General features: G+C 39.3%; 2 protein-coding genes and 1 long non-coding RNA gene across 7 annotated transcripts in view; 2 read left to right on the top strand and 1 right to left on the bottom strand.

Moving 5' to 3' along the window:
* LOC124861809 overlaps nucleotides 1-2,729 on the top strand; it is a 39,749-nt gene extending 37,020 nt beyond the window's left edge. Inside the window, exon 3 of the long non-coding RNA XR_007036753.1 lies at nucleotides 2,610-2,729. This is a non-coding gene — a long non-coding RNA (uncharacterized LOC124861809). The remainder of the gene's footprint in view (nucleotides 1-2,609) is intronic.
* The window catches only part of cckbra (cholecystokinin B receptor a), a 48,527-nt gene that overhangs the window by 11,321 nt on the left and 21,285 nt on the right, over nucleotides 1-15,921 (bottom strand). For 2 of the 3 annotated variants that reach the window (XM_047355757.1, XM_047355756.1), the window contains 2 exons: nucleotides 14,570-14,818; nucleotides 2,607-2,868 (listed from right to left, as the gene is read on the bottom strand). In XM_047355757.1, the coding sequence (XP_047211713.1) occupies nucleotides 2,607-2,868; nucleotides 14,570-14,818 (511 nt within the window). The remainder of the gene's footprint in view (nucleotides 1-2,606; nucleotides 2,869-14,569; nucleotides 14,819-15,921) is intronic. The other variant, XM_047355758.1, reaches the window with a different exon arrangement.
* cpo (carboxypeptidase O) overlaps nucleotides 2,737-15,921 on the top strand; it is a 54,057-nt gene continuing 40,872 nt past the window's right edge. For 2 of the 3 annotated variants that reach the window (XM_047355762.1, XM_047355760.1), the window contains exons 1-2: nucleotides 2,737-2,874; nucleotides 8,525-8,646. The gene's annotated coding sequence lies outside the window, so the exon portion shown is untranslated. Of the gene's footprint in view, nucleotides 2,875-8,517; nucleotides 8,647-15,921 lie in introns of all 3 variants that reach the window. The other variant, XM_047355761.1, reaches the window with a different exon arrangement.

Genomic DNA, 15,921 nt, shown 5'->3' with positions numbered 1-15,921 from the left:
TCACCACCATTCAGCCATGATCTGATCAGACAACATGCAATTTAACCTTTTAACTGACATGCATATCATCAAGACAAAGCTGAACGTTGAACACAACTGCGTGGTGGCAGCGTCATGGTGTGTGGATGCTTTCCTTGTGTAGCAACACGGAAGTTGGTCAGAGTAGATGGGAAGATGATTGGACTAAAGACAAAAGGGCAATCCTGGAGAATTGAGAACCCTTGGCTGTGTATTGGGTCTACTGCAAATAATTTTATTAAAATACGTCAAAGGATTTGATTATAACACGAAAATGGTCAAGGGGGATGTATACATTGGCTGTATTTTCCTAAATTAGACAAAATATAAATTATTACAACTATGCAGTGTAAGGTGTTGAAGCCGTGTCTGTTGCATTACTCCTTATACCAAAACACTTGAAAAACCACACTGTTTCTGACAGAAAAAAAGGCCCAAAACATTCATCTGTTCGATCAGGATCCAGATCAAATGAAAAGCAGTCAGTCAGACAGACATTTTCTACCGCATATTCCATAGTGGATCACGGGGACGCTGGTGCCTCTCTCCAGCAGTATATGAGCGAGAGGCAAATGAAAAGCATTCTTGATAAATGATCTGTCTCAGTTTCTGTGCTGCTTTTACATCATTTGTTACATGACTGCAATTTTGACATTAGGTCATTTATCCATGGATTTTTAGATGTGAGGCTGCTTTTTATTTTAAATATTGGAGGACTTCAAAGGTAAAAAATGTCCCCTTCAATACGACCAATGGCCTCTTATTCACATTACCACCGGCCTAAACCTGATGAGACCAACCATCAGTCAACTGCCCATCTATTTCAGCCTTCTTCAATCTCATTCCAACTTGAAACCAACATCTGGCAACAAAAAACAGAAGCCTGCAGAGGAACTGAGACTGACTAGCACTAGCACGTCAGGCATTAGGTCACCAGCTCCTGCTGTGGGTTAGCCCTGCCAGCAGCTCATGCATCACTCTGCCTCAAGCACCACCTATTTCACTGTGACACCAGAATATAATTCACTGTGACACTTTCTGGTCTGACTCTCCTTTTACTGATCCGTACTGTTGAGGGTTATGACAATAGATTCCAGAGCTATTTGCTAGAGTAGAGCAACTAGGCGCTTGAAACTGGAATAGTTGCTTACTTAACGTAAAAAGATGCAGGGATCCGATACATGCAGTGCTGTAAAAAAGGATTCTTAAAGATTTCTTGTTTTTGAGGGTGCTGAAGAGAAGATAGGGCACCAAGACATGTTTTAGTACTTCAGTGATCCACAGTGAGAGCCATTATCCACCAATTAAGAATACAGGAACAGTGGTGAACCTTCCCAGAAGTGGCAGGCTAACCAACATTAAATCAATTAAGCCAATTGACGACTCATCCAGGAGGTCTCAAAAGAATCCAGACAACATCTAAATCACTGCAGGTCTCACAGGCCTCAGTTAAGCTCAGTGTTCATGATTCAGCAATAGGAAAGAAAGTGAAAAATGGCATCCAAGGGAGAGTTCAAGATACAAAAAGAGTGGAAAGGCCTGTCTCACGTTCACTAAAAAACATATTGATGACTTTTGGACATCAGACGAGACAAAATACAGCCTTTTGGAAGGTCACATTAGAGCTGATGTAAAACTAACACACTGTTATAGATAAAGATCAGTCAAACACTGTGGTCGTACTGTGATGGTCCTGGGCTGCTTTGCTGCTTCAGGACCAGGGTGACCTGCTATAATTGATGAAACCATGATTTCTGCACAATATAGTGACCGAAAGCACACCAGCTAGCTGAATGGCGCAAAACATAAATTGAAGGTTTTGGTGTGGCCTAGTCAAAGTCCGGACTTACATGGTATGACCTTAGAGAGGCGGTTCATGCTTTGAAAACCTGCAATGGGGCCAAATTAAAACAATTCTGCAAAGAAGAAAGGACTAAAAGCTTTTGAATAGCTTTTTTTCCTCAATAAATTAAGTAATCATTTGAAAACTTCTTTTTATATTTACTGATATTTTCTTTGTCTAATATTACATTTTGTTTGATCTTAAAGGTTTAAGTGTGGTAAAAAGGAGGAAACCTGTAAGGAGGAAATACATTTACATAACCAGAATGTATCAAGTTCCACATCTTTTTCTTTAATGATGTAAATTAGTGAGCAGAAAATGTTAACAGCAGTTTGTCAAAGCTGTAGCATATTTCAGATGTGCCGTGTCGGCACAAGTCACCAACAGTTTGAGCAGGAAATCTGAGCTCGATTACCAAAATGAGCCGATCAGCATGTAACTACTTTTCCAAATGTGTGCAATCAGGAGAATGTCATCTGATTGCCCCTTTCCAAAGATGAAGCTACTGGCAACACACATTCAAATTATATAATTTGACAGAATTTAAACGTGTTCTACACATATTTGGAGGCAGGAAAAGTGTATTCCACTTACTTTTACCTTTGTATCCCTGCTGAGGCTAAAGAGACAACTCTACCCAACTCTAAATGCAATCTTTAGAAGTAGGCCTCATCTCTTGGAAGTCAGTGAAGGAGTAATTTCTAATGAGGAGGATTTGTTATTATTTTGTATTTGCTGTTCTCACCAGGTCTGCTCTGCTTGCTTACTGGGCCAGTCCAGGCGGCACATGTGCCCCACGGTTCCGTTGATCTTCGGGAAGGACTTGAGGGCGCTGAAGACAGGATAGGGCACCATAACGAGCAGGGACACCACCCAGGTGGCAGCGATGACGCGGTAGGCGTGGGAGCGGGTCTGCCACGCTCGGGACTTCAGCGGGTTACAGATGGCGCTGTACCTCTCGATGGCAATGGCCACCAGACTGAAGGTGGAGATGCTGACAGAGACGCCTGCAGGTAGGAAACAAAACAATGGGCAAAAGAGGAGTACGTTACTCAGTCTGGCTGTGGTTTAATTCACATACCAGGAGATGGACATGGGTTATTAAGGCTTGATTCCACTCTGTTTCTTTGGGTCACTTTTATGTGTTAGAAAAAACGTATTGCATTAAAACCTTTTAAAAACTTTTAAAATGCTTTGCATTTTATCATTTATCTGACAGCAGACAAGTTATTAGAATTCTGTGTTTTTAAATGTGACTAATGTTTTGCTGCTGTGATAGACTTCCTGACTGTACTTCATTAGATTCCTCCCTTTCTCCTATTACATATCTTTCTTTCTTGTTCTCTTCTTCTCTTTCTTCTTCCTTTCTTCTCTTATATCCTTCCTTCTTTCTTTCCTTTCTTCTTTGTGCTGTTATTTCTTTCCTTCTGTACCCTACTTGCCTTCCTTGCTTAATTGTTCCTTACATCTGTTCTTTACTTCCTTGTGTCATTCTGTCCTTCCTTCCTTCCTTCCAGGTGTTCTGCCTTGAACCCTTCCTGGTGTTTAGCACCCTCTTCCTCATGTAATTCCTTCTTGTCTTTCCTTCCTCCTGACTAACCTCCCCTATTTCTGTCCTTCTTTGTGTCCTTCCTTTTTTTCTTTCCTTCCTATTGTTCTTCCTGGCTTCTTACTATATTTCCTTTCATCTGTTCTGGATCAAGTCCTGTCTTTTTGCCTTTCTGTTTTTCATCCTTTTTTGTTTCCTTCTTTCCCTCCTTTGTTGTGTCCTTCCCAGCTTCCTTTCTTCTTTGTGTAATTGCTTCATTTCTTTCCTTCCTGTCCTACCTCTCTTCAATGTGTTCTTCCTGCCTTCCCTGCCTCTTCTTCCTTTCTTGCATTCTTCATTTGTTGTATTCTTGCTTCCTTCCTTAATTTTTTGTGTCCTCTCTCGTTGTCTTACTTCCTAATGTTTTCAATACCATCCATCCATCAGTGGTCTTTGCAGATTCCTTATTTAAATTGCACACACTGTATAAATATCTTCCAGATATTTATATTGAACTTAAGTGTTCAAATGCTCATATTAAAACCCAGTTTCCACATGTGTAGTGTCCCTGACACACGGACATGTTCAAAATATGTGGTGTCACCAAGAGGGAGGTTATATCTTAAGTAAATACCTTTTTGCAACAAAATTTCACAAGAAATATAAAATCTAACCATGATATTTTGTTCTAGATATGAAAAGCTAGATCTGAAGTCAGTTTGGTTCATTCATCCATCCATCCATCCATCCACCAGCTGGTCTATCTCCAGCAGTCTATGGCCGAGAGGCAGGGTACACCCTGGACAGATCGCCGGTCCATCGCAGGGCAACACAGAGACATACAGGACAAACAACCATGCACACACTCATTCACACCTAAAGGCAAATTAAGGGAAACAAGTTAACCTAACAGTCATGTTTTTGAACTGTGGGAGGAAGCTGGAGTACCCGGAGAGAACCCACGCATGGACGGGGAGAACATGCTAACTCCCTGCAGAAAGACCCGCTGGACTTTCTTCCTGCAAAGCAACAGTGCTAACACCTACCACCGTGCAGCCCCAGTTTGGATTTGTTTTACAAAAAAATGCCTAGCTAGAAGCTTTCTGCTCAGATAGTAAATTACTGATTGAACAGATCAACAAGAAGTTGTCTTACGCAAAGGAAATAACAAACAAATAGAAAAATAAAAAAAATGAATGGTGCAGTTTGCCTCATTTGAATAAGATCTGGATATATTCCATATTTATATGAAGTAATGCCAGCTTCACTCTCAGTAATGCGAGTCTGATATCAGTGCAAATGGTCTCAGTCATCTGCATATAAATTGTAAAAAAAATCTCAGTGACTCTCCTTAACCAGAAAACCAAACCTGATATCATACATTTAAAGAGAGGTGGCTCATGTCCAAAGTTACAAACTTAAACTAATTAAGTCTATAAATGTCTTTCCTAATCGTTTCTGTTAGCTCATAGTTATGATTCAGCCCAATGGAAAGCTGAGCTAAAAAATACATTTGTCCCATGTCGATGGTAGCGAAGAATAAGATACCTGGTTATCCTGACATACAGATATGTAGAAACATATAACATATCATAGAGTAACACAGTCTGGCCTTTTGCCCACCTGTTGCTGCACACTGCTGGTCAGCTGGGTGAAAGAATGCTCTCCTTGCTTACAACTAAAAGAAGTTAATTCAAAAACCACAAACAGTCGAGGTACAGACAGACCAACCAACTACCAGTTAAAATCTGCTTTTTATACTTGTGTTAGTCTTTAAAAGGCGGAGTGGCTAAAATATGTAATTAGCAGATTTACTTAAAATGTTACACTAAGTTTGGCAAGGGTTTATTTCAATTTTTGGCTCAAGTAATGAAATAACAGATGTAAGATAGAAAGTAAACATAGCTTTAATTATCAATATATTGCATTTTCCTGCCTTTAAACAAAAAAAGCAGTTAAATTATGTTACACATTTTGTTCTAAATTTTTCAGAGAAACAATAAAGCAATGATGTTTTTACTTAATGTTACCAAACCGTGAGAATCTCCAGTGCCTACTCTCTGCATAAAATCTGGAATTTCCCTTTCCTGTCAACTCTGTTTTAATTTAGTGTTAGATTTGGCTCTTCAAACCCTTCAGGATAATACCTTTTCCAAAGAACTCTACAATATTTACTAAGGAGCATACAGTCTGGTCATTAGAGCAGTTTCCTTTCCACCGAAACAAGCAGCCAGCTGGGGCTTATCTGTGAGACAGTTAACTAAATTAGCCCCTAAAAGGGATAACAAACCAGACCACTCAATTACAAAACCAAATAAGGCTTTTCTGAGAGTAAGAAAATGGTAACAGCTATAAATAATGTCTGGTAGGAACAACACTTTGCAATATAAACCTCTGTGATCTTTGCTACACACATTTGTTAAACTATTTGCTCCAATGCCACTACAATAGACTAAATAACATATTTTAATTTGAGATACATAACTCTTTGTCCTCTCTATAAATGCCTGACATGTTCAGAGACAGTCCAAGGCCAAGCTGGATTTGCATGAATGAATATGTATGATCTGCAGTGGGGGAATAAACGCAGTCTGTGTTCTGAGACTGAGTCAGGGCGAGACAAGTAGCTTAACATGCTCATACCTGTGTGTCAAAAACAGCGGCTAGGAGCCTGCACTTCATCTGCGATTTCCCAAGAAGTAAATTCACACCAATGATCTGCTATCAGTATGAGATACTACAGCATCAGTCCAATCAATCGTTTCACTTATTGTTCCTTCAGAAGAACGCAGCAGTCAAGGAAGATAATCACAGCAGTACACAGGCGCATCTTAATGAACCAGAACATCATCCAAAGGTTAATTTATTTCAGTAAATCAGTTTAAAAAACTAAAACTCATTCAGATTTAATACACATGGAGTGGCATGTTTCAGCCATGTGTTAATTTTGATTATTATGACCTACAGCTAATGAAAACCCGTAATTATTTTTCTTCTGGAAGTTGGAATATTATATAAGATGTTCACAGAGTGCCTTATCCAAGCTTGTTAATGGAAAGTTTAATGGAAGGAAAGTGTGTTTAGAAAAAAGGTGCAAAAGCAGCTAAGATGAAGCAAAGCCCATTCAAGAGTTGAAGGCGTGAATATTGGACATTATAAATGCACATAGCACATAACAAATCACTTTTGGAATTTAATCAAAACTAAAAAAATGTTTAATGAGATTGTAATTTATTCAGTTGTACCTGTACAGTTTCCTAAAAACACATTGAAATGTAATTAAAATGAAATGGCTGTTGTATTAAATATTGCTTTTAAAAGCTAACATATTACACATTTCATGTAAAGAATGATAACTGGAAAATCTAATCAACAATATCCACAACAAAGAGATGCAAAGAAACAGTGAGAACATGCAGAATGACATTTGATGTGAAGTCTGACAGAGGCAGTGATCAGCTTTTCTATCTTATTCATGCGGCTGAACAAAAGCACGGCTACTCAAGTACAAAGAGAACATCAGCGCCTTAGAAAGACGTCTGATAATGCCTGTTTTGTTCCTAGAGAAGTCGGCCATCCTCTACGGTGAAAGACGTCTTAAAGCATTCTGCTTTCTGAGAAGGTTTTAAAAACCTAACACTGCATCGAACTGAGACCACCACCCACTGCCGCACTGGGATGAAGAGGAAGACTTATAGGCTACAGCATACTGCTGCACATTGATTAACATTGCAGTGGGATTTTCAAACTGTGTGATAAGCCAACCTATTAAAGTTTGGTAACAATTGAGCTCAGAGAGACACACAAGGCAAACCTTAAATCACAGACAAGAAAAGGAACTTTCTAAAAATACAAAGGTTTTGGAAGGGATCCAGCTGTTGTGCTTTCTTTATTATTCTTCTACATAGCTTCTATAATTTTCTTTAATCTTGGCCACTGCCTGACTGAAGGTGACCTCTGCTAATGTTGATTCACCTACTTTTTGGAGAATGGACCACATATACCTTAGTGTGGTTAAGATCCGGTAGTTTTCAGACCTCATAGAGAGTTTCAATGTTCTGATCCTAGAGCAACTTCATTATTTTGTATTGTGACGCGGTGCTCCATCAGGCTGTAAAATACCCCGATCATCATCCAATTGACCCTGGTTTGGTGGAAGAAGTTGCCTAAAAGCAGATTCCTCAATTTTTTATATTGATGTGCCTCAGTGGCCCAGTCAAAGTCCAGGCTTAAATCCAGTTGAGAATCTGTAGCAAGCCTCGACAAGAGATGTTTGACAAGAAGAATGGGCAAAAGTCTCACTTTCTAGCTGTGCAAAGCTGGAAGAGACCTACCCTCAAAAGACTTGCAGCTGTACGTGTGTGAAAACGTTCAAGGGATATAAATAATGTTAGAAAGCTACCATTACAACCACAACCAGTGGTGTTACTGGCACATAGTGGTGGGTGAGACATTATTTGGCAGCTACCAACGCGTCTATTCATGAAGCTATTGTGTTGTAAGGAGAAAAGATGGCAAAATGTACCATCTACCTAAACACTGCTACATCGTCACAGCAGCAGCATCTAACAGCAGTACGATAACATGTCACATTGAAAAACTGCAGTGTGACTTGTCCAGAGTAGAATAGTTTGAAGATGTGTCGGCTTGACTTCATTATTAACCAAATCCTAATCCAATTGAGCATCTGCAGGATGTGCTGGACAAACACATCTGATCCTTGGAGAACCCGACAGACTCCAGAATTTAGAAAGCTTGGTGCCAGACATAGAAGAGCTTCAGGAGATTTAGTTGAATCCATGGCTCCAAGTTTCAGGGCTTTCTGGTAGCAACACATGGACCTAGTAATTATACGCAGGTCGTTTAAAAGATGTAGGCTAATCTGCTTTTAATTCCAAATGTCCAATGTAGAAAACAGATTTTTTTTTAAACCAAAAATATGTTTTAAATCTTGCATATAAGAGCTCCTATTTGTTAGATTGTGTTTGGTCCTATTTTTGTTTCTCTTTGTCAGACACAAACCTAATGATTTAAACTGAAGAGAGCTCTGGAAACAGTGCTGGTTTATCAGAAAGAGCAGCTGGACGTCTTAAATACAGAGTTCCAGTTTTATCTTTTTTCTTCACAGTCTGCAGGGCTCAGGATGAACCTATAACTCCAAACCCTAGTAAGGAAAACAACCATGGCAGACCACTGACCGCTGCACTCGGCTGGTCAACTGGGACGACTGCATCCAGCTCTGGCTCAGCAGACGGAGGTGGGTGGGTGGCACAATCCACACACACAGATCTTAACAGTGAACAGGCGCTGAAACAGTCTCGCACAATAAGTCACTCAGAGCTACACAGATCACATACAGGGCGGGGGGTATAGAGGGGGTACCTTTGTTGATTCTTGAAGGCGGTTAGGCTCAGCTGCATCACCGGGTCAAATGGGTTGGAGGAACTGTAGAAATTTGTTAGATTTCAGGGTCTCAAGGTGAAGAAATAATGAAAGGAAACAAAAATTGATCAAAGTGAAGAACTGAAGCGCAGGTGAGTCTCCACAAATTAAAATATATTTGAAAAGTTCATTTATTTCTCTTATTTTATCTCATGAGTATAACAAATTTTAATGGTGAATTCCAAATATCGGGTTGATGAGAAAATTAGATTACATATGACCAATAAAAATGATTTTAAGATTGAAATGTTATTGTTGTGGTCAAATTAAGAGCTACGTTATCATGGAGAGGAGTTCTAACGTGGCACTTGTTAGCAGTCACTTGCAAAATTCACAAGGAGGGTAGAGAAGGTAAAGATAATGGCTGTCGACAGAGTGGACACATTAATGGAAGGTTTAGTGGAAGGATAAAGCAGGGTAGCTGCATAAACAGAGCTTTTTAGAGGAATTGAAGCAAAAATATTGAATCCAAGTATTGAAAACATATACTGGACAGTACATAGACTTATTTTTCAGTCCATGAACATTTCTGTATTAAAAATCCTTTAGTTATATAACATTCTAATTTTCCGTCGATGTGAATTTTGGGGTTTCATTTGCCGTAAGCTGTACCTGGTAAAACTAAATGCTAAAATAATATTAGGCGTCATCCACTACATAACATAACGACAACTATCCCTTTAAGGTTGTCAATTGTCAAAATCTCACACCAGCCTGAAAGGAATAGGCTATTCTAAAAAAACAGGCAAATTTTCTATATAAGACATGGTGACATTTTTTACGTTTTCAAGCAAGTGATGAAGAAAGGCTTTCACACAGAAATTCAAAACCTTTCCTTTTATCTATATTTCAGGTCATGTAAAAGTATTTATCACATTTTACTTTATGGAGACAAAATGAGACAGTTTAATCTTCATCACCAACAGGCACATGAAGTGCGTGAGAAGTCAGGGAATATAATGAAGCCAAAAGCAACAGAGGAGTGAGCTCATTTTCAGACTCAAGTGAGGTACCTGATACTCCAGTGATTTAAATTGATGATGTAGTTGCAGTCTTGAGCCCACATTCATCAACACTTTCAAAATCTCAGCCCCTTAGCACTCAGACGCCTGTTTTATTAGGAGCCATCAGGTGACAGCACTGATCTCAAATCAGATTTATTTGTCTCTTAGAAAACAAATATTAATCAAAACTAGACATACTCATTTAGTAAAAATAATTTTTTACAGTTTTGCATATACAGTGCCTTGCAAAACTATTCACACCTTTAACCTTTTCACATTACAACCACAACCTTCTTTGTATTTTAATGATTAAAACTTATATATATATATTGTTACTGATAACTCCAAGTAGCAGCCAAGTGGACCATGGTAGCTCTGGAGGAGCTGCGGAAATTCACAGCCCAAGTGGGCGAATCTCACAGAACTATTAGTCATACACCTAAAATCTGGTCTTCATGGAAGGAAGAAAGAAACTGTTTGGCCACAATGCAAAACGATATGTTTGGCGTAAAAGCAACACAGCTCATCACCCTGAACACACCATCCCCACTGTCAAACATGGTGGTGGCAGCATCATGGTTTGGGCCTGCTTTTTGTCAGCAGGGACAGGAAAGATGGTCAAAATGGATGGGAAGATGGATGGGGCCAAATACAGAACCATTCTGGAAGAAAACCTGTTGGAGTCTGCAAGAGACCTGAGACTGGGACGGAGATTTATCTTCCAACAAGACAATGATCCAAAACATAAAGCCAAGTCTACAATGGAATGGTTCACAAATAAACGTATCCAGGTGTTGGAATGGCCAAGTCAAAGTCCAGACCTGAATCCAATCGAGAATCTGTGGAAAGAGCTGAAGACTGCTATTCACGAACGCTCTCCATCCAACCTCACTGAGCTCCAGCTGTTTTGCAAGGAAGAATGGGCAAGAACTTTAGTCTCTCGATGTGCGAAACTGATAGAGACAAACCCCAAGAGACTTGCAGCTGTAATTGCAGCAAAGGGTGGCGCTACAAAGTATTAACGCAAGGGGGCTGAATAATATTGCACGCCCCACTTTTCAGTTTTTTATTTGTTAAAAATGTTTGACACATCCAATAAATTTCATTCCACTTCACGATTGTGTCCCACCTGTTGTTGATTCTTCACAAAAAATTTGAATTTTATATCTTTATGTTTGAAGCCTGAAATGTGGTAAGAGGTTGACTAATTCGCAAGGCACTGTATGCCCTACATCCACTGGAGCTATGTGACAAAAAAATCAACAAAATGTGGAATACGTTAAAAAAGTTTGACGACTCTTGCATGGGGCAGCATGAAAGCATTAAAAATCATCTTAAAAATAGAAACCCGTGAATATTGCTTCCTAAGCCAGTCATCTCCTCGGTATCAGTGCTGCTGTTAACATTTTCTCTGTTAACATTAAACAGGACGGACACTTTTCCATCTTACTTGTCTCATGAGTCTTTGTTATTACGTCTCTAAAGCCTTCCTCATGGCTTTAGAGACAGGAGTGCTGATCAAAGAGCCGCCGCTGCATGACACTTGGGTGCATCGTGAGACATCGTGAGATGAGATTCTGCTGTGATTTTGGCCATGCTGCCTGTTCATTACCAGTCCACTAACCAACCCCATTTCCTCTTTCTATCTGGAAAGGTGGATGGTTTAATCCCTTTTCTTGTTTGTTAAACCTGAGTCAAGCTCATGGTGGTTCTTCTAATTTCAAGCTTTCGAGGCAATCTGTGAGGTTTTGGAGTCTTGGTTCCCCCAGCACATCTCCACCTGGGAGGAAAGATTTACTTTTGGCCAATTACCTGCTATCTGTCATATAATGCTCTGCTGAATGTTGGTCTTAATACACCTAAAGGCATAAACTAGATTTAGGTTCTTCAAGGGGCCAGATATCCTTCCAGCCAGATCAGTAAATGTTTGCTGGAAGCTACGTTTAACCCAAACTAAAAAGTTTTATGTGAACTGCACCCTGGGGGCGAGAGGTAGAAAACAGGGCCGGTAAGTTGATTAGCAACTGCATCATACGAGAAGCCACAAATACACAAACACAGATACATAACACGTGATTGAACAGGGTACACCTAGAGGGACGCGCAATATTACAACATCAATCTAATTACTGTCAGCAAAACAGCACAGACCAATTGTTCACTTGAATTATCAAGATGCAGCCAATGAATGAATTCCTGCTCCAGTAAGGGGGTAGAAGGATGTTGTTGTGTAATGTGTGTTTTAACAGATAATTTCTCAAAGAGATGATGAGTTTGTTGAGTCACTGTGCCACATAGTCGATCCAAGAGGATCCTCATATTGATCCTACGCATTGATCGGCTTCAACAGAAACAAGGCCTTTCCCACAGAGGACGTTTCATGACTTGCTTGATTAATAAGGAGATTTTAAGAGAGTCATATATTACTTTACAATGATCCTAGTTGATGGTTCTGAGCCTGAGCAACCCATTGATCAGATGCAGGAGGAAAAACCCAGAACAATGAGAGAATCTTGCTGAAAGTTTCACAGACATTCGAGTAAACTTGAAATGGGAAAAAGTGAGTGTACCATTAGTGAGGCTATCCTGGCAAGATTTTAATGAATAAAACTTCCTTTTGCTGGTCCTCTAACAGAGCATTTCAAAGGCGGATGTTGGAGGTTTTTCCTCTGGCTGTTGGATTTTTAAGTTTCAAATGCGACTCAGAAGAAAGAAGTTTTAAATAGGAGAACTGGACAGGATGTTATCAGACATTTGGAAACAATCTTTTCTGCTATAATCACCTCCCTTGTGCAGCATTTGATTGCTACTTTAAATTATATTAACATATTAAACATTTTTCAGTCTCATAAATAAAATTGGTCAGTGTCATTATCTATTAAAAAGTCAAACTGAAGGAGGAATTCTCAGCTATCTTATTACGAGATTTTAAAAAGGATTGAAAGTTTGCTTATGAAAAAAAAAATTATTTTGAAATCAACAATATTCATTTTCCAGTTCACAGTAAATAAATATACGTTCACACCGCAGGTCTTTATGGTCGATTTATGGTTATTTTCTGACATCCAATCTTTTTTTGCATGTTTTCCTGCCTTGAATTACAAATTAGACATTCCCAGAAACTCTCATCAATTTGAAGCACATGGATATATATTATATAAATGTTTCATTTACATTTATTTTAAAAGGCTTGTTACTACAGTACCACCAATGATTTTGAAAAAATACATATTTTTTTAATATGGGATTTTTTTTTTATCAATGAATACATTTACCTAAAGCCTGGATTTAAAAAAATCCAGTGAGATTATGGTACTGAAGTAAAAGATGAGTTTGTTTTGGGGCTGTTCTCACATCTTTATCAGGTGTATCTGTCACTGTATAACCTTGCCAGTCAGAAGAAATCGTGCTCATAGCTCACAGCATGATGAAAGTCCTCTATGGCTGTGGTTAAATAACTTTTATCATTTAATATAGCCTGCAGTCCTAGCTGAAACGCAGAGTATAAAACAATACAAAGAAGACCAAAATTGTATTTAGAGCCTGAGAAAGCTGGCCCTGCTACCACCCTCCATCTTATCACAGTTCAGAGAGCCCTGTAATTGAAAAGGAGATTCGGCTAGCGTGTCCTCACAGATGGTGCATCACATTTCTGTGACAATAATAGGATTGTGAACCTCACCATTCAATGCCTCCTTTCAACCATTGAAAGCTCAAAGTGAGGAGACGAAGTTTCGCAGCAGATCTCTTGTGCCTCCATCTGAGTCAGGCCTCACGTGGCACCTTAACTCTGGGCTGATGGGAGCCAACTCATCGCTAAGTCACACTCCTGAAGACGTGTGACCGTTTGAACACTTTTAAAGAGACTTTGAGGCTCTAAAGGGGGAAAAACTGAAGCCCAGAGGAAAGCTCTATTGACGACAGTTAGATATGGAGCCATTTTCATGCAGGATTCTAAAGCTGGAGCTGACTGTGAAATGAGGTACCATATTAAGAAAGGTCAGATTTCTGGATTTATTTATTGAATTAGATCACCATTAAGCTGGTTTCATGCATGCTATTGTATACACATTAAATCATGCCCCATGTTTGCTCCCTTTCTCTGTTAAAACTATATATTACAGTGCCTTGCTAAAGTATTCATACCCTTTAAACTGCTTCACATTGTGTCACATTACAACTACAAACTTATTGGTAATTGGAGTTCACTTGTGATTTAATACATCTTAGTAAAAATACAGCTCTTACATGCTTGGCAAAGAGAACATTAATTAGAGAAGCTGCTAAGAAGTCAAGGTTACTCTGGGGGAGCTGCAGCAACCCACAGCTCAGGTGAAAGAATTAGTTGTACATTCCAGAAATCAGTCATAAGAAATTGTCTTTAAAGTTTGACACAAGCCATGTGGACAACACAGCACCCATTGTTGCTAACCCTAACCCATAGTTGCTTTGGTCAGATGAGGGCAAAACTGAACTGAACTTTTTGACTAACATGCAAAACAGGAACCGGGAAGCTAGCAAGACTGGGGTGGAGGTTCAACTCCCAGCAGGACAATGAACCTAAACATACAGTCAGAGCTACAATGGAATGGTTTGGATCAAAGCATAGTTATGTGTTAGAATGGTCCAGTGAAAGTCCAGACCTGAAACCAATTGAGCTTCTGAGGCAAGACTTGATTTGTACGAACATTCCTCATTCAGTGTGACTGAACCTAAGGCAGAACCAAGGCTCACCCATTAGGTAGGTAACTATCTTGCACATGGTGGCCCCAAAGATGAAGTCCTCCAGGATGTTTGGGATGAGCGTGAAGGGCATGCAGAAGATGGCCATCATCAGGTCGCTGACCGCCAGTGACAGCAGGAAGGAGTTGGTGACAGTTCGCATGCGCTTGTTCAGCGTCAGGACCACGATGATCAGCAGGTTGCCGAAGACGCTGAGTAGGAAGATGATCGAGTAGAGCAGGATACGAAATGAATCCATCTCTGGTTGAGACAAAGACAGAGTGGCAATCATCAGCTTCATGAAGGGAGGGTATTTATCTACTTGTTTCAATTAGACTTGTCAATGTACCAAGGTTCTTCTTGCAGAAAAAGAACAGATGGAAGAATACATTAAGTAGAGATGTGGATATTAATAAAATTGCCTTGAAACTGTTTATGTAGCGGTTTATGTAAGAAATGAAACATTACATAATAAAATGCAATGATATGAGAAATAAAATCCCAATAACATCTCCATATGAGAATAACAGGCATAACAACCCGGGGAAAAATACGATACTGTTGTTGCATAAACAACACTAACGTCTTTACAGGAGACAATTTGGAATAAACAACACTTCAAATTGTGCCAGTGCCAATATTTCCCAGCTTTCCCTGTTTGCCAAGCAATAATTGTAATGATCTCCAACAAAAAATGAAGACAAATAGCATCATCCTGGTAGAGCAGAGTGTCGCAGAGTGCACTTGGGGAAAACAAGATGTAAATTATAAGGATCGTCTACGTTTATCACAGGCACAGGGCCAGAGGAGAATCTGGAGGTGTTTTATACTGGAAGAACGACTGTTTAACGTTGGAACACCCTATAACAGGTGTCATGAGCAACCGAAAAGAAAAAATCAGTTTAATCCAAAAGATTTGTCTTCAGAAGTGCATCAAAAAACAGCTTTATAAAGTACATCAACTTATGAGACAAGACCATGTTTGGTTCTAGAGAAGGAAATGAGGTGTGATTTCAGAAATATCTCTGGGTCTAACTGTCACCATTTTATTTGGTGTTGTTTGTTTTCTCCAATGTGTATTCAAAGCTGTATCCAAAAGAATCTGTAGAATATTCCTGTTCAGGTTTGTTTAGTCCACATGTTGATGTTTTTATGGAACATATGGACTAAACAAATGTAACGTGTCCTAATTGCAAATTGTTTTCAGACATCTCAAATAGTTTTTTTGGGGGGGAATCTCTGTTGAGTGTAGTTATCTAAAACAGCTTTAATCAATCTTATGTATTTTCCACTTTGAACTAAGATCAAAGAGTGCAGAGTAGTTAAAATTTGCTTTAGTGTAGCAAATCATTCATATCTTGTTT

Source organism: Girardinichthys multiradiatus, chromosome 24 (assembly GCF_021462225.1).
Source record: "Girardinichthys multiradiatus isolate DD_20200921_A chromosome 24, DD_fGirMul_XY1, whole genome shotgun sequence".
NCBI classification, from domain to species: Eukaryota; Metazoa; Chordata; class Actinopteri; order Cyprinodontiformes; family Goodeidae; genus Girardinichthys; species Girardinichthys multiradiatus.
The sequence above is the reverse complement of the archived record's forward strand: the minus strand, read 5'-3'. Positions and strand labels throughout refer to the sequence as shown.